The following is a 27,767-nucleotide window of genomic DNA, read 5'->3' as shown; positions in this document are numbered from 1 at the left end:
GACCGCAAGTAGTAGGACCCAAATATGCCAAGAAAATTCATGGTTTTCCTTATATGTTGTGAACAAACACGTCACGCCATTTTGTGGGCTCAAATTTTTGACTTTGTAAGTTCGCCAAGTAATAGGAAAACCACACAATTTCAAGGCATATTGGTGTGTACCATTATATTCTACTTTCAAAATATCTTTCCAACCATCATGACCATGCATTTCATAACAAACAGTTTCAAATGCTTTTCATAAACCAACTCACCTGATCTAAGGCAACAAGTCCCTTTAATGTCTCAACAGATCGTCACTTCTGAAGTTCAAATGTTTTGCCCTCCAAGTGCAAAATTGCTGGACGAGATTGCTCCCTGATCATTTGGGGACTGTTTTGCACTAAAATATTTTGAAGAAGTGTCTTTGACTTGTCTTTATCCAGTTTGACTATTCGTCATGAAGTACATCCTTGTATCTGGAGGTGTAATCAGTGGGATTGGTAAAGGTGTGATTGCATCTAGTCTTGGTATGCTTCTAAAGGCTTGTGGGCTTAGAGTTACATCAATCAAGATAGATCCATATCTAAATATTGATGCTGGAACATTCTCACCATATGAACATGGTAAGTTGTACATTAAGTACACTGTAGTTTACTTTAAAGACACCGGACACTATTGGTAATTGTCAAAGACCAGTCTTCTCACTTAGTGTATCTCAACATATGCACAAAGTGAAAATTTGAACTCATTGGTCTTGCAATTGCGATATATAATAATAATGGAAGAAAAAACACCCTTGTCACACAAAATTGTGTGCTTTCAGATAATGCTTGATTTCGGGACCACAAAATCTAATTCTGAGGTCTCAAAATCAAATTCGTGGAAAATTACTGCTTTCTCGAAAACTACATTACTTCAGAGGGAGCCGTTTCTCACAATGTTTTATACTATCAACCGCTCTCTATTGCTTGTTACCTTTTTACCTTTTTTTAAAAAGTAAGTTTTTATGCTAAAAATTATTTTGAGTAATTACCAATAGTGTCCACTGCCTTTAACACCGAGGTTTAAAATACAACCTTGGAAGCGACAGCTAGGGGATAACCTTTCGGGGAAGTGATTTTTTTATTTCAAATATCAATTTAAAAACCACAAGGGAAACGTATGACTGGGGTACTCTAGAACAATTTTAAGTTAGACAAAGAAACATTTACTAGAGCGGGATTTGAACCAATGACCACCAGTTTTACATGACAGCACTCCACCAACTGGGCTGCAATGTATCTTATCTGGCCCTATGTTAGCAGAATCCCTATTTTGACATTATCTTCGTCCGGGGGTGCCACTCCGAAGCCATACAACCATTAGCTGTCATGTAGCATTTTTTCTTTTCATATCGTACGATGAATAATGGCCACGTGATCTCCTTTCAGGTAATAATTTAGGAGTGCCACTGAGTGACCGATTTGAGTGATATACAAATTAATAAGAAGCCATAGATGGTCATTGATGTTTTAGTCATTCTTTATTCTTAACAGGAGAGGTATACGTTCTTGATGATGGTGGGGAAGTTGACTTGGATCTTGGAAACTATGAACGTTTCCTTGACATAACTCTTCATCGTGACAACAACATTACTACTGGCAAAATCTACCAGAGTGTAATTAGCAAGGAAAGGAAAGGAGATTATCTTGGAAAAACAGTTCAAGGTACAATGTCCCTTTAGCACTTGTGCAATATTAAGCATAACATCACTCATTCCTCAGCGCAGCACGGAAATTCACACCATTACCCGCCGTACCTAAAAATCATCAGATAACAACATGTGTTACAAGTTGAGTTCATTTTGTACAGGATGAAATTATTTGTTGAATGATTTTCACAGTGCTTTTGTTTGCAGTACCAAATTGAAGCTTGAGGTTGGAAACTTGAGAGATATAAACAAAAACCAAGAGGAAAACATTGTTTGCGTATGAAGTTACTTGGTTTTCTCAACTACCTCAAAGGAAAACGAAGCTGCAAAGTGGTTACAAATGTTACAAATACCTTTTGAAATAAAAACAAATCCCTCCTTTACCCAACAGATAAGTTCTACCTACATTGTACCTTTGTAAAATCCTTTCAAATTATGGTATTCCATGTCTGTAAAAGTACCAATAAGTTTATACCGAAACAAGCTGAAGATCACCATTACTGTGTACATGCGCGTGTGGTATGTGGTATGAATACAATCACCACCACAGGCCTGGAATGACTCGACGGCCATGGCCGTCGATGCTCTTCCAACTGGCCGTGATGCCCCTCGAAAAGATACCATTTTCACGGCCAAAACTGCCGTGCCTTTTCTCCCCGTTGGTCGTCGTGCCCTTTGTTAGTTCAAGTTCAAGATAAATTTGTATTGACACAAACATGTTTTTTCGGCCGACTACTTACGGTCGACAATAATAATCCAGGGAACTCTATTCAGCAGTCTTGGTATTCAACGTTACAAGCGCAACGGAGATCGATTCCTCACCGCGTCATCGCCCGCACACACTAGCGCTAACCTGCAACGCAAAGAAACTCAACCTTTGTAAATTTTTAGACTATTGTCATCTTGAGATTGTGCTCGGTATAACTGCTGTTCACTTGGTTTTAAATGCGCGATTAGAACTCATAATACAACTTGTCAATTTTTGAGGGCAGTTACTGGCGGTAAATCAAATACCGTACCTGACATTTCCACAACTTAATTTTGCAGCTGGTCAGCAATATGCTCCATGTTGTGCATGATATGTACTCAACATAAATTGTGTAAATTGAGAGTAAGACACCAATACAGTAAGAACTGCATAACAAGCCTTTTTCTTTCGCTCATGTTTAGGTCTCAATATAACAAGTTAAGCAGTGGAACAACACTGGCTTGTCAGAAGCATTGCTAACTGAAAAACATTATTGGGCAGCAGAACACGTGTTAAAAAAAGACACTGAAAATTTCCCATCTTCATTAGTTTCAACTTTGACACATCGGCAATGAATGCTGAGGTAACTTTTGTTTTAAAATTGTGATTTCTGAAATCTGAATGATGGGAGGTCCAGACATTTACAGGATTTGTACACACACAAAAGAAAGGTACATGTGTTGTTCTTTTTCTTTTGTTTGTTTTGTTTTTGAGATTGATTTGTTGAAATATTGAATGATTGTATTATTGTACTCAGTTGTACCACACATCACCAATGCTATACAAGAGTGGGTAGAAAGAGTTGCGCTTATCCCAGTAGATGGAGACCAAGCATCACCTGAAGTCTGCATCATTGAGGTAATTATTGGATCAAAATTATTGGTTGCCCTGTTGCCCCTTTGTCAAATGCCAGGGACAATAGCAGCGTGTGAGTCAAATCCTTTCCTTTACTAGCCCACTGGGTGAGTCAAACTAAATTACCTTTTCACAATGATTTAGGTGTACGGTGTTAAAAAATGCAAATTTTTCCAATTTCGTAAAATGGTTTGACAAGTCTTGATATTTGCTTGATTTGATGTGGTTGTGATCGCGATCTTTAACTACAGTATACAAACATGCATGCACATAACAACATACTGTAGTGCTGCATTACATTGTGAGTAGTCACCATAATGTTCGGTCACTCGCCATTCGTTCATGCACACACAACACGTGGTGTGTTGTGCAGTATAACACGGCAGGTCCAGATCTCATGCTTATCAACATTTTGCATGCCGTGTTGGCTGTTAACTACAATATTCATGGTAATTACAATATTTATAAGAAAGCTTGGATAAAGCTGTGTAAAGGATAGCTACAGGACAATTTGGCGCATGCCTACGGTGTATTATCAAATACCACCAACTTGCACTACATGTAAGTATTGGAACCATTTACTCCACCATCTAACCACCGACAAAAAAACGGAACTGAAAACTAAAGTTTAGGAAGCCACTTGAAAATGACCTGCAAAACCTCCTGATAACTGCTAATGGCCACACCAGACTCCTAGGAAACACGTCAGTGAGTTCAAAAGTTCATTGGTCAGTAACATCAAGGCTGCATGAATATTGACAAACCAAGCAACTCATCACATGCCAGAGCAGCTCGGTGCAGAAAAGACAGATGCAGTACTGGTCATGGTTGAATCAGAGCAAACATGTACTGGGTTGGTTTTAACTGCCCAAGTCTCCAGGGACTGCATTTTTCACACTTGCCCTGGCGAGCAGACCCTGGAGAAGCTAGACAATAATAATAGTAATAATAGTAGCAATTGTTTCTATAGCTCTACAATGAACACAGCGCCTCACAAGCAAAAAAAGAAAAATAACATAAGGAGATAACATAGCAAAAGAAAACTACTAGCTGCTCTCAGTGGGAAACAAAAACGTTTAGAGAGACCGCTTGAAGACCGAAGTAGACACTGCTTCTCTGACGTCACAGGGCAGTTGGTTCCAAAGCTTAGGAGCTGCATTGAAAAATAGATTGTCTCCAGCCTTTTTGTAGGAGCAAGGAACAACCAAGCGTGTGACGTCAGAAGAAGAGTGGAGCCTTCTTCGGTCTTCAGAATGACCAGTATTGTAGAGGATGAAGTTTTCTGTGAGGTATTTTGGTGCTTGACCATGAAGACATTTGTGAACATACAGAAGGATTTTGTATTTGATTCTTTATGCTCTTCGCGAGTTGAACCCCAAACGATGATATCATCCATCATTGTGTTGACCCCTGGCACTTCAGAAAAGAGATCATGGATGATTTTGTGGTATACCTCTGGTGCACTGCTGATGCCAAAGGGAAGACGAAGGAAACGATACCTTCCAAAGGGTGTGATGAACGTGCAAAGTTCTGAGCTGGCATCATCTAATTTGATTTGCCAAAATCCGCTTGAGGCATCAAGTTTACTGAAGAATTTACATGTAGCTCCTGCAAAGTGTGCTGGAATTTCAGCATGAGATGGCAATTTGTAGTGCTGTCTCTTGATTGCCCGGTTTAGATCTCGTGGGTCCAGACACACTCGGAGCTTGCCGTTTTTCTTGTCAACGACGCAGAGTGACGACACCCAATCTGTTGGTTGGTCTATCTTTGTGATCACCTGCATTTGCTCCATTTTGTCCAGCTCTTCTTTGAGCTTTCCCTGTAGAGGAAAAGGCACTTTCCTACATGCATGCTGGACAGGTATGGCATCTTCACTTGTTGTGATGTGGTGTGTTCCAGGTAGGCATCCTAACCCGGTGAACACATCTGCAAAATCTTCTACTTCGAGGGGTGTTTTAGTGATGTTTAGTACTCTTTTTATGAGGTTCATCTTCTCACAAGCTTGCAACCCTAACAATGGCTGATGATTACCTGGTGTGACTAGAAATGCAATGAAGTAGTTCTTATTTTTGTGTTGCACTTTCACCATACATTTGCCGGTGATGGGTATGTCTACTCCCGAATATCCTGTAGCCTTTACTTTTGCTGCGTGAAGCTTTGGCTGTGGTTTCATTTGTTGAAACAGCTTTTCAGGAAGGAGATTTGCTTGAGCCCCTGTATCCAACTTGTAGTTTACTTTTATACCATGTGTATGGAGTTGAAGTTTCTATTCATCGTTGCCTGAATCACTGTCTATCACATCCACAAAGAATTCTTCCATATCTTCTGGAGTTTCAGTGACGTTGTGTACATTTTTCTGTCTGTACGGAGAGCTTTGTGCACCCTTCCTTGCAGGCTTTTGCAAAGTGATTTATTTTTCCACATTTTGTGCACGATTTTCCATGAGCAGGGCATGCACCATACTCGTGTGTTTGGGCACATCGATAACATGTCCTTACCCTTATTCGAAGCATGTGGAGACTTTTTGGAGAAATTTCCTTTGCCCTTCGATCTTCGATCTTTTGCTCGTACTGCATCTACTACTGGCTTGCCGGATGGCGCTAGCTCTTTTGCTTGTAGCTTTGTGGTTTCTGCTGCTCTGCATATAGCTGCATGACTTTTTCCAGAGTGAGGTTATCTCCCCTTAAGAGTCTCTCTCTTAAGCTATCCTCTGGAATTCCACAAATGATGCGATCTCTGATTAGCGAATCTTTAAGCTCGCCGAATTCACAAGATTTACTGCGGGTATGGAGTTCCGTAGCATACTGATCAATGGTTTCTTCTGGTTGCTGATCTCTGGTAAAGAATCTGTGGCGTTCAAATGTGATATTGCGCTTCGGCATGCAGTATTCCTCAAACTTCTTTAGCACAACATCTTGTTTCATACTATCGTCTTCCGATTCAAAAATAAATGTGTTGTAGATGTCAAGGGCTGCCTCCCCTATGATATGAAGGAGAGTTGATGTCTGAGTCTTATCATCTTTCTCAGTTAATTCTGAAGCTATATTATACAATGTATATCGCTGCTTGAACCGTTTCCAATTCTCGGCAAGGTTGCCAGTCAGATCCAATGCCGGAGGTTGTGATAGATCGGGTAGATGTGCCATTTTAGTGTTCAAGATTGTCCTTTTATTGATGAGTATTATAGATCTCTGTCAGGTACATACCCCTTTTATAAAGCCTGTAATAGCTAGACAACAGGAGGAGCAAAGCCCGTACCCCAACGTATGAGATCAGTTCGACAATAAACGTTACAACGGTTTTTTTTCTATGTCTTTTTATATCGGCAATTCTTGAGTTTTATGGCTGATTTATGGCTCACCTTCTATCAATCTTCAGCTATACTGTCTTGACAGGAGAAATCTTCACTTCTGACACCATGTTTTGATTTGAGATTACACGGATGGCAAGGATTACTCTTTGATTAAATTTATTCATGAACTGCTACATGCCTGTAACTAGGTAGCCATGTTTTAACTGCCTAAAGTCTGCCAAGAGAGGGCGCTATTACAATAACATGTAAAATCACCACAATAATACATGTCATTTTTATGTCAATTTGTATGGGAGCAAACTATTCATGAATTCTTGACAGTAGTTCTGAGTTTTTGCCAAAGTCTATGGCAAATTGTTTTAACACATTAACTGCCAGATCAAACATGAATTATGAATCAAAATCATTAAAGGTTGCTTTATGATGTTGTACATGATGTCATAATTGCAGGACTTTCCCAACAACATTGTGTTTGTCCCTTTTGCTCTCATGTACAAAACGTCATATCTATTTCACCTGTAATTTTATTGACATATTTTTCTTGTTAAGCTTGGTGGGACAATTGGTGACATTGAAGGTATGCCCTTTGTTGAGGCTTTCCGCCAGTTCCAATTTCGTGTCCATCGGGATAATTTTTGCTGTGTGCATGTGAGCCTAGTTCCTCAGCCGAAATCCACAGGAGAGCAGAAGACTAAACCGACACAAGCAAGCATCAGAGAGCTGCGTGGGTTGGGACTTTCACCTGATTTAGTAAGTACAAAATGTTTGATGTACATGTAACTAAGTCATAAACGATTATTTCAAAAACATTTTACTCACAGTGTACTGTATTTAAAACTTCTTTGTAAATTTTCTATTCCCAAGATTAAAGACACTGGACACTTTTAGTAATTGTCAAAGACCAGTCTTCTCACTTGGTGTATCTCAACATTTGCATAAAATAACAAACCTGTGAAAATTTTAGCTCAATTGGTTTTTGAAGTTGCGAAGTTGAAGTTGAAGTGACCCTTGTCACTCGAAGTTGTGTGCTTTCAGATGCTTGATTTCGATACCTCAAATTCTAAACTTGAGGTCTCTAAATCAAATTTGCGGAAAATTACTTCTTTCTCAAAAAATATGTCACTTCAGAGGGAGCCGTTTCTCACAATCTCTCCCCATTACATGTTACCAAGTGAGGTTTTATGCTGATAATTATTTTGAGTAATTACCAATAGTGTCCACTGCCTTTCAGCCTTTTTGAAAAAAAACCTAGTAATATCACATGTTTTTATACGGATTAAACATTCAGAGATAAGAAATCTAGCCCCGATGTCATGGCTCTGCTTACCATGAGCAATGAATTGTCCTTGCAGAAGCAGGGAATTCTGCGCTGTCGTCATCACGTGTTGAAAGGAATTTTTTGCGCGTGCGTACTCCACGTTACTACATGTAGGCATTCTTTGCTTACACAGCTAGCGCAGAAATACAGCGCTTGCACAGTAAGCTAAGAATGGTGATTGAAGTGCATAATTCTGAGGTATACAGAGCCAATGAAATTGGGCCCAGGTGACTTTGCCTACAGCTGGCAGCATCAAAAACATTATAGAATAGACCCTTTCAGCATTGTGGCTGTTTCAGGGTATGGTCTCTATCACATGTATATTTTTAGCCATTGTGAATATGCCTTTCCCTCATTATTGGTCTAGCTAAAATGCCTTCTTCCTAAGTTTAGTAAATTGAATATGAGTAAGTAACTATGTCAGCAGCAAGGTTTTAGGTTGAGCAATAGTTACAAATAAAGAATGTTTATGAGTGCAGTGTGAATATTTTCATGAGCTGAAAGATGGAATGTTCCTTTTAACGAAGTGGAGCCCATGTTGGATGGTCATGTTTCAACGAAAAACAGTGTAGCTGACGATCCCCAGTTCAAATCCCTTGAGGAGCTTACAAATATTCTCACTATGCACTAATGAAAAACATTATTTGTTTTATATAACATCCACGTAGATCTTTGTCATTTTGATTGGAGGATACAACTTTTAAAACAAACGAAGTGTACAATATTTCATTGTGACATTACACCCATTAACTTAGCTATCCAACAGATGAAGGCATGTGTATGTAGATGCAGTACCGTAAATCAATCTTTATTGAGCAAACGTATGTTTTTATGTTATGTCAGCATTTGAAATACCCTTTTTGGGATCTAATAAAGATTATTGTACATGTATTGTATTGTATTGTATTGTAAATCAATATACAATACATCAATAGGCATGATAGGCAGAGGATAAACAAAGTACACTTAAGCCCAGGTCATTTATCATTACCAACAAAGTTGGTCATGGTACAGTGCAGGGCAGACAAAACAAAAATAAACGCAAGACATAACACCGAGTGAAAAGCAAATTAATGAGCAACACAAATAAGATAACTTCTAAGAACAAAAACTACAGCTGCTGGTCAGGTTGGTCAGTAGACCCCCAAGATGGTTCGTGGCGAGCATTCCATATAGTGTAGCTACAGAGGATGGCAATTCTACTAAGTTCCTTTTTTATAGACTTAGGAGCTTTGGTTTTCGTGAATGAGTAAATGTCCGAAATCCTAGAAGTGGTTTCAGGAGTGACCAGACCACGTGACCCAATTTCAATGCAGGTGAGGTTGCAATTGTACCCATTTTGTGAGATGTCAGCTACCAGGTTGGCATACTTTTGGTGTTTTCGGTCATGAGCCTTGGACATGTTTTGTTCAAATGGCACTGTCAGTTCAATGGGCATATTTTGTTTAGGTATAGATTATGACAATGTCGGGACGGAGTTTGGAAACAATGATGTTAGCCGGAAGGGTGCCACCGGTGGTGGTAAAGTCAGGCATATCGGAGAAGATTTGGGTGTTCTTTGAATTTGGGCCAATGGCGTTGTTAACCCTTAAGTCCCTGTTCCGCCCGAAACCGCCCGCCCTATTACTTACTGTTACGCCCGAAACCGCTCAAGAAACAGTCCATGTTTTCAGTGCATTAACACAGCAATTTAATGAATAGCGCCCTGAAGTGTCGGGCCTTGATCGAACAGGCGGTAGTTACCCTTTCCAATGCAATGAAGAAAAAAAAACTGTTGCCATTGAACAAAATGACGTAAGCTTCGTTTAAAGGTCAAACATCGAAACATTTCGGTCGAATTCACCGACCACGCACAGCACACTGTGCAAATAGTTGGCTAAACATGGCGGCCCCCATCCCAACTTACGCTGCAAGAAACTTTGCATGTATGATTCTGACATTGGTGAATTTGGATTCAAGTGACATTGAAATTATACAAGTAAATATTTTGCCATCATGTATTATGTTTTGTGATATTCATCATAAAAACAACATTTTGGATTTCACGTCCATGTTCTTATGTCTGTAACAAACATGCTAGATACTAGTTTTATCATCCACAAAACATGATTTTTCCCCCATAACTATACCAATGTGTAGTAATTTCAAGAATCACCAGAAAACACAATATGATTTACAAATAGTTCAATGTTGAACGATGTACATGTAATAACTGAATAATGAGGGGTTTTGGTAAAAAAAATTCTTCACAATGAATAAAAGTTACCATTGCCGTCGTGTAGTTTGTTGTCATGGTTGTACGTTCATCATAAATTTCTCTTCACATGTCGACACTAAAAGCCATAATGATAAGCAATAACTTTTGTATTTTTTTCCTTCTCATTTACTGTATACAATTGCCAATGAAAACATTTACAAAATCCTCAATCAATTGCAAGGTCAAGTATCGAAAAACAAAAAAAGCTGATGAGGAAAAACAATAAGCACCACCATGCAGGAATGTTGCAAATCATTATCGATTTCCAAAAATGTTTGAAACTCAAGAGGTCAAAGGTCAATATACATGTAGGGAAGTCAAATTGAGAAGAAAAAAAATCCTGTGAGTGAAAGTATCTTATGGTCTACCAAATAAATAAAACTTGCAATACAAGATTGTTCACAGATATATCGAGATGTTTGTTGAGAGTGGTTTCCAAGTATATTATATAGGATTCCATCAGTGAGTAAATGACCATTGTATACAATATGGCAGTTGCTATTGGGTTAAGATGTTTCAAAAGATGGTCAAAGATCGAGTTGTGGCGCCAGGTAAATCTGCCTTGGTTGAGGGATATTGAACAATGATGGAGAATATGGTGAAGAGTTTCTCGGTTACTGCACAATTTACAGTTAGTTTGCAATCTTTTGCCCCATGTCTTAAAATTTGTAAAGGTTGGCAGGAAGTCAATTGAAGTACGGACGGCAAAACTCAAGACGCCCCTTGGAAGATCATAAATTATGGATATCCAAGTTAAGTCTGCATTTTCTGCCTCAATAAGCTTCAAAAGATTGCCCTGTTGGACGAGCGGGTTGATGTATTTTTGCCAAAACTCAGCACGGCTGGTGGTTGCAAGATCTTTGACCATTTGTTTGTACTTTGGCCAACCCATTTCACTCTGAATCTCGGCAGCAACTTGGTTGTATTTTTCATGCCAACGACTCGAACCGTTTTTATAATTTTTTCCGCTTCCATTTTGACTCTCTGGCAACCTTACATTTGAGAGCATGAACTACCCGACTATCAGCTTTAACCATGCATCGGGCATAAGCCAGTGTATGTGATTCCATGTAAATGTCAGAAAAACGTGGTATATTAAGTCCGTCTGGGCTATGGATCACAGCTGGGGTTTGGCCTTTTGATGGAAGACCGAGCGTAGCCTTGATAGTGTTGGTGTGGAAATGATCGAGTTTTTCCAGCTGAGTTCATTGACAGTCAACATGTTTCTCAGAGATGGGGTGGCATGTGGACGACGCTAAATTGGCTCAATATGACCAGAGTGAATTTATTATCTAGAATTCATACATGTATTCCATTAAAGTCACCTGGAAGTGGTATTTTTTCAAAATAAAGCTTTTGTCACTAATATATGTGTTTTGATGAGTGGAATGTGAATAAACAGTTAACTAAGGTTTTAAAAAATCAGTTCTTATGTTATTTACAAATTTAAGAGTAGACCCCGACCCGAGAGGGCACTGTTCGTGTTGTCAATCGAGGCAGACTTTGCCTGTAATGCATAGAGTAAACACAATTGCAAAGTACATGTACAATGGCGACCGGGTGTATTGCTGCTGAACGCAGAAAAACACTTTTTGAAATGTACCAACTCACGACTTGGACGTACATGTACTTTGCACGTGTGTTTACTATACGCATTGCAGGCAAAGTCTGCCTCGATTGACGTCACAAAAGGGGTAGGCGGAGTCAGCCCCCCAAACAACTTTATATATTTTTTAAACATATAAATCGTGACAAACAATTACTAAAAAAATTGTTTTATTGTTCGTAAGCATATACTCTTATGTTTGAAAGAAAAAAAATTCTATTTCCAGGTGACTTTAAAGTCACCTGGAAGTGGTATTTTGTCAAAATGAAGCGTTTGTCACTAAAATATTTGTTTGGATGAGTGGAATATGAAAAAAACAACTAACTAAGGTTTTACAAAATTAGTTTCCATGTTATTTACAAATTTGAAAATAAGCCTGATTCGAGAGGGCGCTGTTCGTGACATCAATCGAGGCGCAATGAATCGCATGCAGTGCCAACACAAGATAGTGATGCTTGGCGCAAGCTAAAAACATGCCCTCAAAGTTGAAACAATACCTGATTTTTTCACTTTAGGCAAATGCTCCTTTAGGTTCGTTATGTCATTCAGGAACCTTCTTCGACTTCCCCACTAGCTGGAAAAATTGTTGGGATGGCATCATGTTTTAGAAAAGCACTTTTCTCTTCATGTCAACATGTGTAGTGTATTCCGGATTCTCAAAGCACGATGGCTCGAAATGTTTGCTGCACAGCGCTGGGAAAAGACTTGCAAACTGACCCCATCTTTAGTTTTTTGCTACATTCAGCAGCAATACACCTGGTCGACATTGCCGGGAAAATGCAAGAAAAAACCTTTTTCGAAATGTACAAACTCAAGACTAGGACTTGAATGTACTTGCACGTACGTGTGTTTGATGTTCGATCGAGGCAAAGTCTGCCTCGATTGACATCACAAAAGGGGTAGGTGGAGTCACTGCCTACACAACTTTCTTTTTTTTATAACATACATGTATAAATCGTTAAAAACAATAACTCAAAAAATTAATTTATTGTTTAGAAACATATACTCTAATGTTTGAAGAAAAAATAATATATTTCCAGGTGACTTTAATTAGGTTTGTTGATTCATCATAAGGTCCCAAAGAAAGTGTTCTAATCATTTCTAACCTTTTTTTTTTAACTTCAGATTGTGGCCAGAAGTCATAATCCAGTGGTTGATAGTGTCAAAGAAAAGATCTCAATGTTCTGCCATGTGTCTGCACAGCAGGTATTTAAATTATGAACATTACATGTAACAGACAAGTGTCAATCGCAAGAACAGTATCTTATAAATGCATATAATTAAGATCATACTGGGATATAAGGGATATAACAAATAATTGACTTTTCAGTTCTAACCCTCAGTTTTTAACATTTGTGTTACCATTCTCCTGTAGGTTATCTGTGTTCATGACTGTACATCAGTTTACAGTGTACCGCCACTTCTTGCTGATCAAAACATTGTTCACTACCTCCAACAAAGACTCTCTCTCAATTTTAGACATCGCCCTAGACGTCTGCTTAACAGTTGGAAGGAGTTGGCACACAGGTGAAGCTATAAACTGCTGTATAGGCCTATCTACATGTACACACAATGTAGCAACATTGCAAAACCATACTCATTTCTAAGCCAGGGGTATTTAGTTAAATGTGTCATCTAAAAGTCAACTCTGTGTCATCTTGATCTGCACATCGGTGTAGTTGTATTGGTTTTCTGAAATGTTTGCGATCATGCTTATTGGTATTGTAAGTAAGGTTGAATATTCATGTTTATTGACATGTATTTGAACCGTTTTGGCCGTGGACCTGCCTGATTACTACTGGGGTTGATTTCACAGAGAGTCAGGACTAGTCTTATCTCGAGTTAGGACCAGTTACTCGTCCTAACTTAGGACTATCCATGCAATTTGTATATCTTCTAGGACTAGTCCTAAGTTAGGACTAGTCCTAACTCTTTGTAAAATCGACCCCAGGTCCTTTTGCATTAAAAAGTCTGCAGAATTCTGCGGAGAGGCCGCAGCCTCAAACAGCTCGGAGGTTTTGACAAGACTCTTGATTAGTTTATTAAGGTATAATTTTCCCCCCTCCCCCTGAACATAAGGCCTAAAAAAAGTAGACATGGAATTTTTGTTTATTACAAAAACACGGTGTTCGGTTGAACGTTACGTGATGACGTAGTTCAAAAACATTGAACCATAAAGATGACTCTTTATACAATGTGTCGTTATTTTATAGTTATACTAGTATCACACTTTTTAACAACTCCTTGTTTCTTCACAAATGCAATAATGTTTGTGTGAGATTGGCATCAGGTTTTATTTTGCAACATAAACCACATCCGCTCATTGCTCTCTGACAAAAGAGCAGAGCAACTCATTCACGCACTTGTAACGTCTCGGCTCGACTACTGCAACTCACTCTTATACATGTTATATGGACTTCCAGCTTCCACCTTGCATCACCTTCACCATTAACTTATGGAAGCCCTTTAAAAATCTAGCTCACCCCTGCACTGGATGCTGTACACAGATTTGATAATCAACAGCGCCCTCTATGGTGGACAAAAGAGAGCGCTGTTGGGAATTCCCTCAAAACCATTCGCGCCATATGATTTTTACAAATTTTAAACGTTGTTTTATTGTTATTTACCTTATGATGTCATAATGACGTAATAAGGCATGTGGGGTCTTGATACTAAGGTTCAACTATCTGTTGAGTTTCAAGGTTCAAATCGATCTCAATCTTGAGTTATGCCGTAGATAAGCTCAACAAATGTTTTTTGATGAAAAAAACACAAAGGTGAACTTTGACCCATGGTAACGACCCGGAAGTTAAGGTCATACGATTTTGGCGTTAACTTTTCAAATGTTGCCCAAGTCTGTATCTATTCGATGCCCAAGTATGAACGTTGTAGCTTTTATATTCGTTAAGATACAGCAACAAGCAAATGGTCATTTTTCAACATTAAAAACCTTGCCGTGGCGTCATCAATGACGTCATCGTTCCAAAAAAGTGGTGGTTTCATCTACTCACTATTGTCTATGTACATAGTAAGTTTAAAATTTGTACAAGCTTTACTTTTATTTAAAAGCTCAAAAGTTTTTTTTTTTATGAAAACAAAACACGAAGGCGAACTTTGACCCAGGGTAACGACCCGGAAGTTAAGGTCGAACGATTTTGGCGTTAACTTTTCGAATGTTGTCCAAGTCTTTATCTATCCGATGCCCAAGTTTGAACATCATAGTTTTTATATTCGTTGAGATACAGCAACAAGCAAATGGTCATTTTTCAACATTAAAAACCCTGTCATGACGTCATCAATGACGTCATCAATCCAAAAAAGTGGCGGTTTCATCTACTCACTATTGCCTATGTACATAGTAAGTTTTAAGTTTGTACAAGCTTTACTTTTGTTTTAAAGCTCAAAAGTTGTTTTTTGATGAAAAAATGCGAAGGCGAACTTTGACCCATGGTAACGACCAGAAGTTAAGGTCATACGATTTTGGCGTTAACTTTTTAAATGTTGTCCAAGTCTTTATTTATTCGATGCCCAAGTATGAACATCATAGCATTAATATTCGTTGAGATACAGCGAAAAGCAAATGTCACTTTTCAACTTTTAAAACCTTGTCATGACTTCATCAATGACGTCATCATTCCCAAAAAGTAGCGGTTTCATCTACTCACTATTGCCTATGTACATAGTAAGTTTTAAGTTTGTACAAGCTTTACCTTTTTTTAAAATTGCTGGAGAAGTTTCGCAGGGAAAGAAGAACACGAGGAAACTAGACATAGTGCTTTTTGTTAATTACAAAAACACGGTGTTCGGTTGGACGTTACGTGATGACGTGGTTCAAAAACATTGAACCATAAAGATGTTTTTTATACAATGTGTCGTTATTTTATAGTTAAATGTGCATTACAGATTTGAGAATCCCCTTAAAATGTTTTAGAAAAGTGTGCCATAATGCGATCGTTAATGCAAAGCCACTCCGGATTTTTAGGTTTAGTTTTTCAACTGAAAATCTTATGTCACGATAAAAAGCCGGTTCTAAACGAAAGCAAGGTCAAACACTAACAAAAAAATGTTGTCGTGGAAAAGACCATAAAAATAGCTTATTGGTAGCATTTGTGATTCTCAAGATATAAATTTTTTAGCTATTTAATGTAATGACTTCATCAATGACGTCATAAATTCAAAAAAGGTTGTGGTTTTGGTGCGAGACGTTATCACTCAACTATTGTGATTTTCCGCTCTGCACATAGCGCTCAATGTTTCTAAAATCTTTATACCCAACAGCGCCCTCTTTCGTTGGACCAAAGAGAGCGCCGTTGGATATTCCCCCCAAATTGCGCGCCATATGATTTTTACAAATTTTAAACTTTGATTTATTGTAGTTTAATGCCCGATGACGTCATTATGACATAGTTAGGTCTGTGGTGTCTTGATACCAAGGTTCACCTATCTGTTGAGTTTCAACATTCAAATCAATCTCAATCTTGAGTTATTCCGTAGATAAGCTCGAAAGTTTTTTTTTTATAAAAAAAACACGAAGGCGAACTTTGATCCAGGGTAACGACCCGGAAGTGAACGTCGTACGATTTTTGCGTTAATTTTTCAAATGTTGTCCAAGTCTTTATCTATTCGATGCCTAAGTATGAACATGATAGCTTTTATATTCGTTGAGATACAGCAACAAGCAAATGGTAATTTTTCAACATTAAAAACCTTGTCATGACGTCATTAATGTCGTCATCATTCCAAAAAAGTGGCAGTTTCATCTACTCACTAATGCCGATGTACACAGTAAGTTTTAAGTTTGTACAAGCTTTACTTTTGTTTAAAATTGCTTGGGAAGGTTCAGAGGTAAAGAAGAACACGAGGAAAATTAAATCTATGAACAGATTGTTGATAGCTTTTTAATTTTCACAAAAAGTAAAAGTGTAAATCTATTACATTTATACCTTTCTTTGCACAGAAAACAAATGCTAAGGTTAATACTTATAAAGCGATGTATTTTATTAGTAAAGAGCTAACTATGTGCAAAGTTTGAAGGTTTTGTGATCCTTGTGATGTTTAACTCAAGAGTAAACTTCTTAAAAGGTTAAATGGATTTGGGGAAACTTTATACGAAACAACAGTTTACTAATTTTAGACTTGTGAAGTAAATAACTGTAAAAGACTTATTTATGAAGTATTACAGAGGTTTCGCAAGTGTACGACACGGGTACAGATACAACTACGATAACTGGGATGCACGTTAGATTTTGTTAGGCATTAAATAAACACTTATTTTGAAAAGCAATGATTTGTACACAAAGCTTTACCGTGTAGCGCGCTAAACACTGCCGTGAGTGCCGGATAGAAACACCCTTCACGAGTCGATGTCACGAATCTGCTTCCCGGTGTTTGATCAAAACATAACCAATGTTCGTCTTTTTCTGGTTGCATTTTCTCACATAATTAAAAGTCATACGAATCACTGAAGTAGGTGGCCATCTCAGCGAAGCTTCGTCTTTAATTCCGTTTTGATAATTAAGCCATGAGAAGGGCGAACAGGGGAACAATTTGACGCCGAATATGAGCGGACTTCAATTGTAAAATGTTGGTACACCATTAAACTAGCGCTACGTTGTAAGTACAATGACCTGAGACTTGTCAAAACATGAATGGAAATCACGCGTACAGTCAAACGATGCACTACTCCGAGCAGAACACACAGGCCTCGTGGACTGATAAAGGTGTGATCAATGGAGCAGAACGGCCAGCCAAAGCGCTTTTGCAGTGTACGCAGTTATCACGCGGGTCAACACATCCGTGGGCTTTATCGTCCGATTTCGACCAGAGTTTCAGGTCAAATTGGTATCATCTCTGTGGGAAAGTTTGAGCAGGATCACTCATCTATAACGGGATGCAAAATTTATGTTGAAATGTTACGTAGTTTTAGAGATCAAAAATTGTAAAATTGTTCAACTTTTGGTTTGAACCGGAAGTCAAGGTCAAATGGGGTCATTTTGTGTGTAGCGTTTTTTGAAGTTTGATCGACCTGTCCGATGATATGTAGATTGTCAAAATCCACCATGTGGTTCAGGAGTTATGATTTCTTTAAAATATTTAACTTTGATTTGTTGTTATTCAAAACCTGATGACGTCATCATGACATCATTAAGTTTGTGTGGTCTTATTATTAAGGTTCAATTGTCTGATGAGTTTCAATGTTAAATTCCATATCAATCTTGAGTTATGACAACAAATTGTGTTTTTTTACAAAAAACACAAAAAAACACAAAGGCAGAGTTTGACCTTCCGGTACGACCGGAAGATGAGGTCATACGATTTTGGCATTAACTTTTCAAATGTTGTCCAAGTCTTTATCTATCTGATGCCCAAGTATGAACATCATAGCTTTTATATTCGTTGAGATACAGCGAAAAGCAAATGTCGTTTTTCAACTTTAAAGAGCTAACTAATGTATGTGCAAAGTTTGAAGGTTTTGTGATCCTTGTGATGTTTAACTCAAGAGTAAACTTCTTAAAAGGTTAAATGGATTTGGGGAAACTTTATACGAAACAACAGTTTACTAATTTTAGACTTGTGAAGTAAATAACTGTAAAAGACTTATTTATGAAGTATTACAGAGGTTTCGCAAGTGTACGACACGGGTACAGATACAACTACGATAACTGGGATGCACGTTAGATTTTGTTAGGCATTAAATAAACACTTATTTTGAAAAGCAATGATTTGTACACAAAGCTTTACCGTGTAGCGCGCTAAACACTGCCGTGAGTGCCGGATAGAAACACCCTTCACGAGTCGGTGTCATGAATCCGCTTCCCGGTGTTTGATCAAAACATAACCAATGTTCGTCTTTTTCTGGTTGCATTTTCTCACATAGTTAAAAGTCATACGAATCACTGAAGTAGGTGGCCATCTCAGCGAAGCTTCGTCTTTAATTCCGTTTTGATAATTAAATCCACCATGTGGTTCAGGAGTTATGATTTCTTTAAAATATTTCACTTTGATTTGTTGTAATTCAAAACCTGATGACGTCATCATGACATCATTAAGTTTGTGTGGTCTTATTATTAAGGTTCAATTGTCTGATGAGTTTCAATGTTAAATTCCATATCAATCTTGAGTTATGACAACAAATTGTCTTTTTTTACAAAAAAACACAAAAAACACAAAGGCAGAGTTTGACATTCCGGTACGACCGGAAGATGAGGTCATACGATTTTGGCGTTAACTTTTTAAATGTTGTCCAAGTCTTTATCTATGTGATGCCCAAGTATGAACATCATAGCATTAATATTCGTTGAGATACAGCAAAAAGCAAATGTCGTTTTTCAACTTTAAAAACCTTGCCATGACATCATCAATGACGTCATCATTCCCAAAAAGTGGCGGTTTCGTCTACTCACTATTGCCTATGTACATAGTAAGTTTTAAGTTTGTACAAGCTTTACTTTTGTTTAAAATTGCTGGAGAAGGTTCGCAGGGAAAGAAGAACGCGAGGGGAAAAAAAAAAAACAGAACAACAACAATAGTTGTTCGGCTGTTGGCCGAACACCTAATAACAATAACAATAGTTTTTCGGCTGTTAGCCGAACACCTAAAAATATTTTGGATTGCCCTATCCGTCCGATTGTACAATATAACACTAATTGAGTTTGATAATTATTCTGTTATTGTTTTTCCTGCAAGGTACAATACCACTAGCAAGGTTATCACTATTGCGCTTGTTGGAAAGTACACTAAGTTAGAGGATGCTTACATCTCTGTCATGAAATCATTGCTTCACGCTGGACTTGCCTGTAAATGTAAAGTCTCTATCAAGGTAAGAAGGAAACCTTGCTATATTTAGGTGTTCTGGCCAACAGCCCGGAACACCTCTTATTTTTGTTCGTTTTAATTTTTATTATTATTATTATTATTATTCTTTTTCTCTACGTCCCTTGTCCGCTAACAGAAACATCTTTCAAAACACCGTATGAACTTGAATCTTCACACATAGTTAGATATTCATTGGGAGAAAAAATCTTTTAAGTTATGTCATGATGAAGTCATCCGTTCTTGAGTTAATGTATGAACATTCAAAGTTTATTATTTCCAAAATTCATAACTTTTGATCTACATAATAGGTTCTTACAATCGATACCTCATCGGAAAGGTCATTAAAAACTCTGTAAACGCCTCACAGACATGACCCCATTTTGATCTTGTCTTCCGGTTCAAGATCAAGGTAAAAAATTCAAAAATTCATGTATAAAGAACTACAAAATTCCCCCACTGGTTGTATGTAAAGATTTCACACAGAACGTACTTAGCGTACATGTGTAAAGTATGCATGTGTTCATCCGGCCCCATAGAACGCGTGGTGTAGTTTCAGTATAGTCTGTGTTTGAGGCGTTATCAACATACATTTACCATTTGCTTTGTTAGTCTTCATTTCAGTCGTCAATACTTCATCAGTTCATATTTCCACAACCACATAAGCTATTTTGACAATGCATACATCATTATAAAAGGGCTTTACGAACTTCTCAAAAATGAATATGTTGGCGACCTTTTCTTGACCTTTTACTCTTAACCGGAAGTGACTGTAAAATGCTTTGAAAAGGGGTTATTTAATGACTTTTAGGTTGAAATGTACACCTTTTTATGTTTAACAATCACATAATACAAGTCCGGCAAAGGTCCGGTTAAAAAAATAATACCGATCAGAGTCACCAAAAATAATGTCAATTGTTTCAAAATGGTATACACAATCTCCTTCATAATAGCAACATATCTGTGGAGTCTTAGCTTGATGATGTCATCGTGTGTCACGTGGTATTGCTTTAAAGGTGCACTTTTCAAAGCTGTGTGTGCCAAACCAAAAGTTCGAGTGAGGTGAAACTGGGTGTATTGTTAGTCAAAGACATTAACTTCTTGAACTCAAAATGATGTCATGATGACATCATCATGTTGTTTTGAAAATGTTTGCAATGTTGATCATTTATTACAAATCTTGAGAACAAAGCAATTTTGTTTTTTTACACCAGGCTTTTTTACTCCCGGAAACCGAACACTCAATTCAATTGTTTTTCATACACTTTGCTAATGTTATTTGTCTAACCGAACACACAATAATGAATATGTTGGACAGTTTCTAGACTTTTTAAAGGACCGGCTAAACCTAAACCAGCATACATTGTTCACTGTATCGCTAGCTTATCCATCTTAGTTTCATTGGCACTTCGCGCCTGGCGTGTATGTGCTGAAAATGTATCAATATACCCCTTGCATAACATAACACGCATTTCAACACTCAAAGAACAGCTATTGTCAACCCATTTGCCTCCTTTGACCTCAGTAAGGGCGCTTAACAGACCATTCTTTTACAATAAGTAAGTAATGTCATTAGTGCACAAAATAGAAGGGAGCCATCGAAAGCTAAAAAATGGCCACTCAACATTCTTTTGCCTGGAAGTATCGCCAAGAGAAAAAATGTTGAAAATCTTAGCCGTTTATTATGTTTAAAAAGTATTTATTAATGGGAATAACAGTGCAAGGACCTGGTCTTTACTGCGTGGTGGTTGGTGGTTGGCGCTTTTAACGGACCTCGCCTCTGGCTTTAGTCGGTTAACAGCGCCAGCCAGCAACCCAGTCATTACCACACTGTGAAGACCGGGTCCTCGCAGTGTTATTCCCTAACTATTCCTTCTGTTTCATTTCTGCCCTTGTGTTTGAAATTATTACAAATCACTTGGTTTTTTCCCTACAGTTACTTTACTGTTTTAGGGTGGGGCTTTTCATGTGTTTGTCACTTTCTAATGTCCTTTAGGGAAGCTATCAAAAATAAATGAAGCAGCGTCCTGCATCCTGATGCGGCGCTCATGCAGCCAAACTCCAAGGGCCTGCTCATTAAATGATGTCCTGTGTGGTGCTTGCTATTGATATGTTAAAGTCACCTGGAAGTGGTATTTTGTCAAAATAAAGCTTTTGTCACTAGAATATGAGTTTTGATGAGTGGAATATGAACAAACAGTCAACTTAGGTTCAAAAAAATTAGTTTCCATTTTATTTACAAATTTAAAAGTAGGCCTGACCCGAGAGGGCGCTTTTCGTGACGTCAATCGAGGCGCGATATTTGAAGAGAAAATGTGTAGTCTGGCCCCGTACACTATGTCTGGGTACCAGATCAGTATGGGATATGATGCCTACGTGCAGAACTATGGACACGGAGCAGACTGCACGCATTGTATGGCTGCTGTGCGGACGGTCCACTCGGATTACGGAGCACGGTAAGAATGGCATGCAGTGTCAACACAAGATTGTGACGTTTGGCGCAAGCTAAAAACATGCCCTAAAAGTTGAAACAATACCCGACTTTTTAGGTTCGTCACGTCTTTCAGGTACCTTCTTCGACTTCACTAGCTGGAAAAATGGTTGGAATTCGGGGCCTCCGATGACTTGCCCTGGGACAGGGGGCCCTGGTAGTTTGATATTCCGACATCCCTTAGCGACGTGACCCTCCTGACCACAGTTTTAGCAAGCAAATATTCTGTGGCTGGAATCCGAAGGAGATCTCTGGTAGTGATGGTGCTGTGCACATCTCTCTTCGAGAGCCTCATCTCGCGTTGGCTGTTTGGGTTTGGTTGGTGAAGGAGAACTTACTTCTGATGGTTTCTTCTGAAAATGAGGTGAAGGAGAAGTGTACTGTGGTTGTGACTGAGCAGTGGTTGCATGGGATGTGGCTGTTGTTTTTGTTTGATGGAGAGCTGCTACGGTTCGGTGTTCTCGTTCAATTTGTAGGAGTTCTATTTGGAGCACTCGAAGCGTCATCTCCCGAGGTTTCATGGGGGCCAGACGACTTGTAACTTTCTCTTCGGCCACACCACGCATGAACTGCTGAGTTAGCATGCTGTCTCGCTTTGGAAGGGGATGGCTGTCATTCATGCGCTCTTCTATGGTGCATAGAGTAGCTTCGAGTTCAATGGCGTAGATGCTCGGGGTCTCTTTATTATGTCTCATTCGCTCGTAAAAGTCCGCAAGCGGGTCTCCAAACGTTGACATCTCTCCGAATTGTGCTGGCAGTTCTTCGAAGGCACAAGCTGGTGTTTGGTCTTCTACAGGTAAGTTCAGAATAAATTTGCGAGCTGCTCCTCCCCGGTTACGAACAACGGTAGAGAACTGCATATCGACGGACATGGATGTACTCTCAATAAGGTAGGTAATGTCCCTTATCCAGTCTTCTATACACACTGTGGATCCTTCTCGGCCGGTGTATAGTGGCACATTCTTCACGTGGTGTGTCGGCATAACATGGAGTTGTGAAGGAGAATGCCGACTGTGCGGTGAGCTTCTGGAGGCTGATGTAGAGGGGCTGTCCTTGGGAGTTGTGTGTTGATGGTGGTCACTGGATTGAGGGTGGAGTGAACGATGAAGTTCCTGCATGTTCTGCGATATTTGGCGTTCCATATCATGCAGCTGGGTTTCAAAATGTTTGGCTTTACGTGATGTTGGAGCATTTGAAGAAAGACTGGATTGTCGGGTTGGATGAGGAGTGGTGGATGATGCGGCTGTGGGATTGAGTGGCGATGTGAGCAGTTGTAGGAGTAGGGAACATGAAATCATTGTAGTCTGGTCTGCCTTGTCTAGCCATAATGTCTAATAATAGCAAAAAAATGACTAGAAAATACAGAATACCAAGCATTAATAAAATACTCAACTGTTGAATGATATCAGGCCTTACACTGAGCAAGTGATCCCCCCCCCAAAAAAAATGATGCAATCAACCAGAACAAATATTTTCCCAACAGGCAATCAAAATGTACCACAAAGTCTAACACGAAAGTAGCCTACTGGTGAGAGCAAGATATTTCAAGAGTAAAATGCCATATCAAAAATGCAATATCATAAATGCAATATCTAAAATGCCATATCATAAATGCAATATCGAAAATGCAAATCTCCAAAATGCAATTCTCAAAAATGCAGTTCTCAAAAATGCAATTCTCAAAAGTGCAATTCTCAAAATGCAATCATCCCAAAAAAAAACGGTTTCGAAAATGCAATATCAAAACAGCGATTCCCCAAAAAACAGGTATCACAGGTGCAACATGAAAAATGCAATCTCAGACTAAAAAAAAAATCATTTAGCACACCAGAAAATGTATCAAACAACCTCGCACACTGATGTGACGTGAAGAGTTTGACTCCACTATCAAATTGACTTTAGCACTAGCAGAATTCTTAAAAATTAACCAAAACTAGCACTTGATGACAGGGATGCCAGTCTTTTTCAAATTTTCCCTGAGTTTTTCCGGCGCTCCATGTTTCATCAAGCCGGGGAAAAAACTACATTTTTGGGGGAAAAAAAGTATTTCCGGCGCACCGTATTTCATCTGGCCGGAGAAAATATATTTTATTGAAAACAGATTTCCAGCGCTCCTTTACACTCAAAATCATTTACAAGCGCCTTGAGATTAAAGACTCAATGGTGCGCGCATGCTCGGGATAATCGGGTATTCCCCCAAAATTGCAATAGTAACCATCGTTGGTGCGGGAGCTAGGACCATACAACATTGTCGTTGCTGGTAGGCATGTATATTCTGTCAACAGGTGGTAAAATTGCTGGAGCTGTTCCTATAACTTCCTTGGAAATGTTTGGGTGATCGTGTGAAAAGTATCACGGCTCAATGATTTGATGCATTATTTGTTATCCCTTTTGCGGTTGTGAGAATTTTTTTTTACTCAAATTTTGTTTTATGAAACGGACGGTTACACGTGTTCTGGACCATCTTGATTGCTTCTAGGCCAGTCCTTTTTGATAGGATAGGTTAAAAATACCTACAAGCCAGCCACTCCTGGCCTCACAGTCGACACAAAATTCTCTTAGATGTGACACAATTGTGCATGTAACTGCTTGGTTGTTGCATCAGGCCTGTGAAATCTCTGCTTGGAAGGCGTATTTCTGGGTTTTTTTCATTTCCCCAATTCGCGTTTTTCTGCGGGCTACGCTTTTTCCTATTCGTTTTTGTATTTTTTTTTAAAATTCAAAATAGATCATCAAGCAGCACATACCTGGAATTTGATTTTTACATGTGAGGCGTAGACCCAGTAAAATGCTCCGCATTGGTCTTTGATGTGCTGTTGTTGTTAATGTCTGGTTTAGCGTCATGTCCGATAGACATGTACTTCAATGTCACTGTTCCATTTCACCAAGAGAGGGCGCTTAACTAAAAGCTGTATTAAAAAGCCAACACCTTGAGACAAGACTAGGCACACATGGTCTTCCTACAAATCGTATGTATGTTATGTGTGTATTTTGCAACAAGGAAAGTAAACACAATATGGCAGTCGACAAGGTTGCATCGTGCTTGTGGAATACATGTAACTATCTAAGGAATACTACAAAAATATCTTGAAAATGAGGATGCACAACACATTGTTACTAATGTTATAAGAATTGTGGCATATGTTTCTGTGACTGTTTTGTCTTCGCTGCAGTTTAAACCCTGCCCACATTATTGACCACAATTATTGACTGAGACTCCTTATGTGTTTATGGGGGAACGATCATTTTGAAAACGAAGCTGCAAAGACGACACCTGATGTGTCAGATGGCAGACTTTATCAAGCGTTGCTCTATGTATCAATGCATACTTGCACGGACTACGATTGGGGGGGAAAACCTTCAGACGAAAATGATCATTCTCTTGAAATAATTTATTAATGTTTACCATTCAAAAAAGAAAACTTGAAAACATTACATTATTGTTATTTTTTGTATACTTGTAGCAACTTGAATTCTGGTATTCGCTTATAAAAAGTATGTGGCTGAATCTTCAGACAGGATTGTTTTCACACCTCCATCAAACTGTTTGTGGGATTAGTGGTGATAACAATCTTAACTCCAAATAGCAGCCAGAGTGCAGCCAGTTGCAAGTGCGCCGCAATCTTTATAAATGCAGTCACCTGTGTGGCTGCTATTGTTCTATTGTTATGTATGCTCTGACTCCTTGACCGCACTGGGCAGACCCCTCAGCCAACCGCGGCGGGATTTTGCGGGCTCTCTTAATTTATTATTGATGGCTTCCCTTAAAGGCAGTGGACACTATTGGTTATTACTCAAAATAATTATTAGCATAAAACCTTACTTGGTAACAAGTAATGGGGAGAGGTTGGTAGTATAAACATTGTGAGAACAGCTCCCTCTGAAGTGGAGTAGTTTTCGAGAAAGAAGTAATTTTCCACGAATTTGGTTTGAGACCTCAAGCATCTGAAAGCACACAACTTTGTGTGACAAGGGTGTTTTTTTCTTTCACAGTTATCTCGCAACTCCAACGACCTATCGAGCTCAAATTTTCACAGGTTTGTTATTTTATTCATATGTTGAGACAGCATGTGAGAAGACTGGTCTTTGACATTTACAAATTGTGTCCACTGGCTTTGATAGCACTCACTTAAATGTCACTGTTGTGCAAAATATATGTTTTGTGGGACAAACTTCCAGCACTTACTGGATTGCACCATTAATAACACCTAAAGCCTAAGTCTGTTATGCAACAAACCCATTTTGAGTTATTTTTGGTTCACAGTTCATTGAGGCAGATGACCTTGAGCAATCTACATTAGAGAAAGAACCAGTGAAGTTTCACGAAGCCTGGCAGCAGCTATGTAGCAGCAAGTAAGACCTACAATGTATCACTCATTCATCAAGTATGAAGTGGCAATGTACAGCTAGAAGATGTCTCAGCTTACATATTACAGCTGTGCAATGACTGATAGTTAGCTAATCAATCACTGGGTGACTGATGGTCGACTCAAACATTTATTATATTGACAGTTTGATTTAATTGATATACACATGTACAACTCTCTTGTGAAGTTGCCATCTTTCTGTACGTTAAATTTGTTACAACTTGATTCAATCCAAATGGTTCTCTACACATAAAGAAATGTGCGCGTTTCCATGTTGGTGAGACTAGTAGTTCAGAGTATGGTTTCCTTTGTTTAGTACACACTTTCTATATTCAAGACCTCTAAGAGTTGAGGATACAGTCACACTAGCGCCGGATCTTGGCATACACATTGTAAAAAGTAGCACTGTGTAAGTGTTGCAAAGGCGCAAGTACAGGCCTTAATGAGAATTTGTGACCATTGGGTAATTTGAGTCAATGTTTTTGCACCATTTTTGTACTATGCACAAAATCCAACAAGTTTTTCTTGATATTTTAGATACATGTATGACATACAGTGACATATGACAATGCAAGCTACATGTACTTTATGTACATGTACATGTAGGTACTGAGACTATATTAGGCCACCATCTCAGCTTTCAGTCCAGTGTTTCTCAGCCACTGCTATTTTGTCTGTTAATCCCATAGAGTTATATATAAGAACTAGAGAGCGCACTGGCCTAAATACGCGCCCCGGCATGCGCTTATGCCGCCATTTTCTAAGTTGACAAAACTAGCATCTCACAGCGTGTGTTTGTGCGGCCATTTTGTAAGTTGAACAAACAGCATCGCGTGAGTGTTCAATAAAAAAAAAACTCAAACGTGTATTTCATATTCAGCGCGCGTGCAGAATGAGGCGCTTGTCATCTTGCGGTCCTGTGACGTTCGTGCACGAAACATCACTCGTGCGCCCCCTAGTTCTTATATATAACTCTATGATTAATCCTCATCTGCCTGTTATGTATTTTTACCCTGTAATTTGATTGCTTTAAGATTGTTAGGCTTGAACTTTGCTTGATTATATAGCATGTTTTGGATGTTTTTCACAGTGGGGTGTTGGTACCAGGTGGATTTGGTGTCCGAGGAACTGAAGGCAAAGTCGCTGCAGCAAAGTGGGCTAGAGAAAACAAGAAACCGTATCTTGGTAAGAAAGACAAACTTTGAAAAGTATATTATTATTATAATTAGATGATGTGTTGTACATACATGCTGTTGTATCGCATGGTGTTGGTCAGTCACGCTTGGAAAGGTTCAGTGTGGAGTTTTTATGTCTGAATCCTCGGAAATC

General features: G+C 38.7%; 1 protein-coding gene across 2 annotated transcripts in view; it reads left to right on the top strand.

Annotated features, from left to right (window-relative positions):
* The window catches only part of LOC117296542 (CTP synthase 1-A-like), a 50,818-nt gene that overhangs the window by 10,708 nt on the left and 12,343 nt on the right, over positions 1-27,767 (top strand). For both annotated transcript variants that reach the window (XM_033779513.1, XM_033779512.1), the window contains 9 exons: positions 425-604; positions 1,517-1,687; positions 3,177-3,277; positions 7,137-7,337; positions 12,894-12,974; positions 13,144-13,295; positions 19,455-19,587; positions 26,336-26,424; positions 27,529-27,623. In XM_033779513.1, the coding sequence (XP_033635404.1) occupies positions 439-604; positions 1,517-1,687; positions 3,177-3,277; positions 7,137-7,337; positions 12,894-12,974; positions 13,144-13,295; positions 19,455-19,587; positions 26,336-26,424; positions 27,529-27,623 (1,189 nt within the window). In that variant the 5' untranslated portion in view covers positions 425-438. The remainder of the gene's footprint in view (positions 1-424; positions 605-1,516; positions 1,688-3,176; positions 3,278-7,136; positions 7,338-12,893; positions 12,975-13,143; positions 13,296-19,454; positions 19,588-26,335; positions 26,425-27,528; positions 27,624-27,767) is intronic.

This window comes from Asterias rubens, chromosome 11 (genome assembly GCF_902459465.1).
Source record: "Asterias rubens chromosome 11, eAstRub1.3, whole genome shotgun sequence".
Lineage (NCBI taxonomy): Eukaryota > Metazoa > Echinodermata > Asteroidea > Forcipulatida > Asteriidae > Asterias > Asterias rubens.
This window is presented reverse-complemented; position numbering and strand designations above follow the sequence as displayed.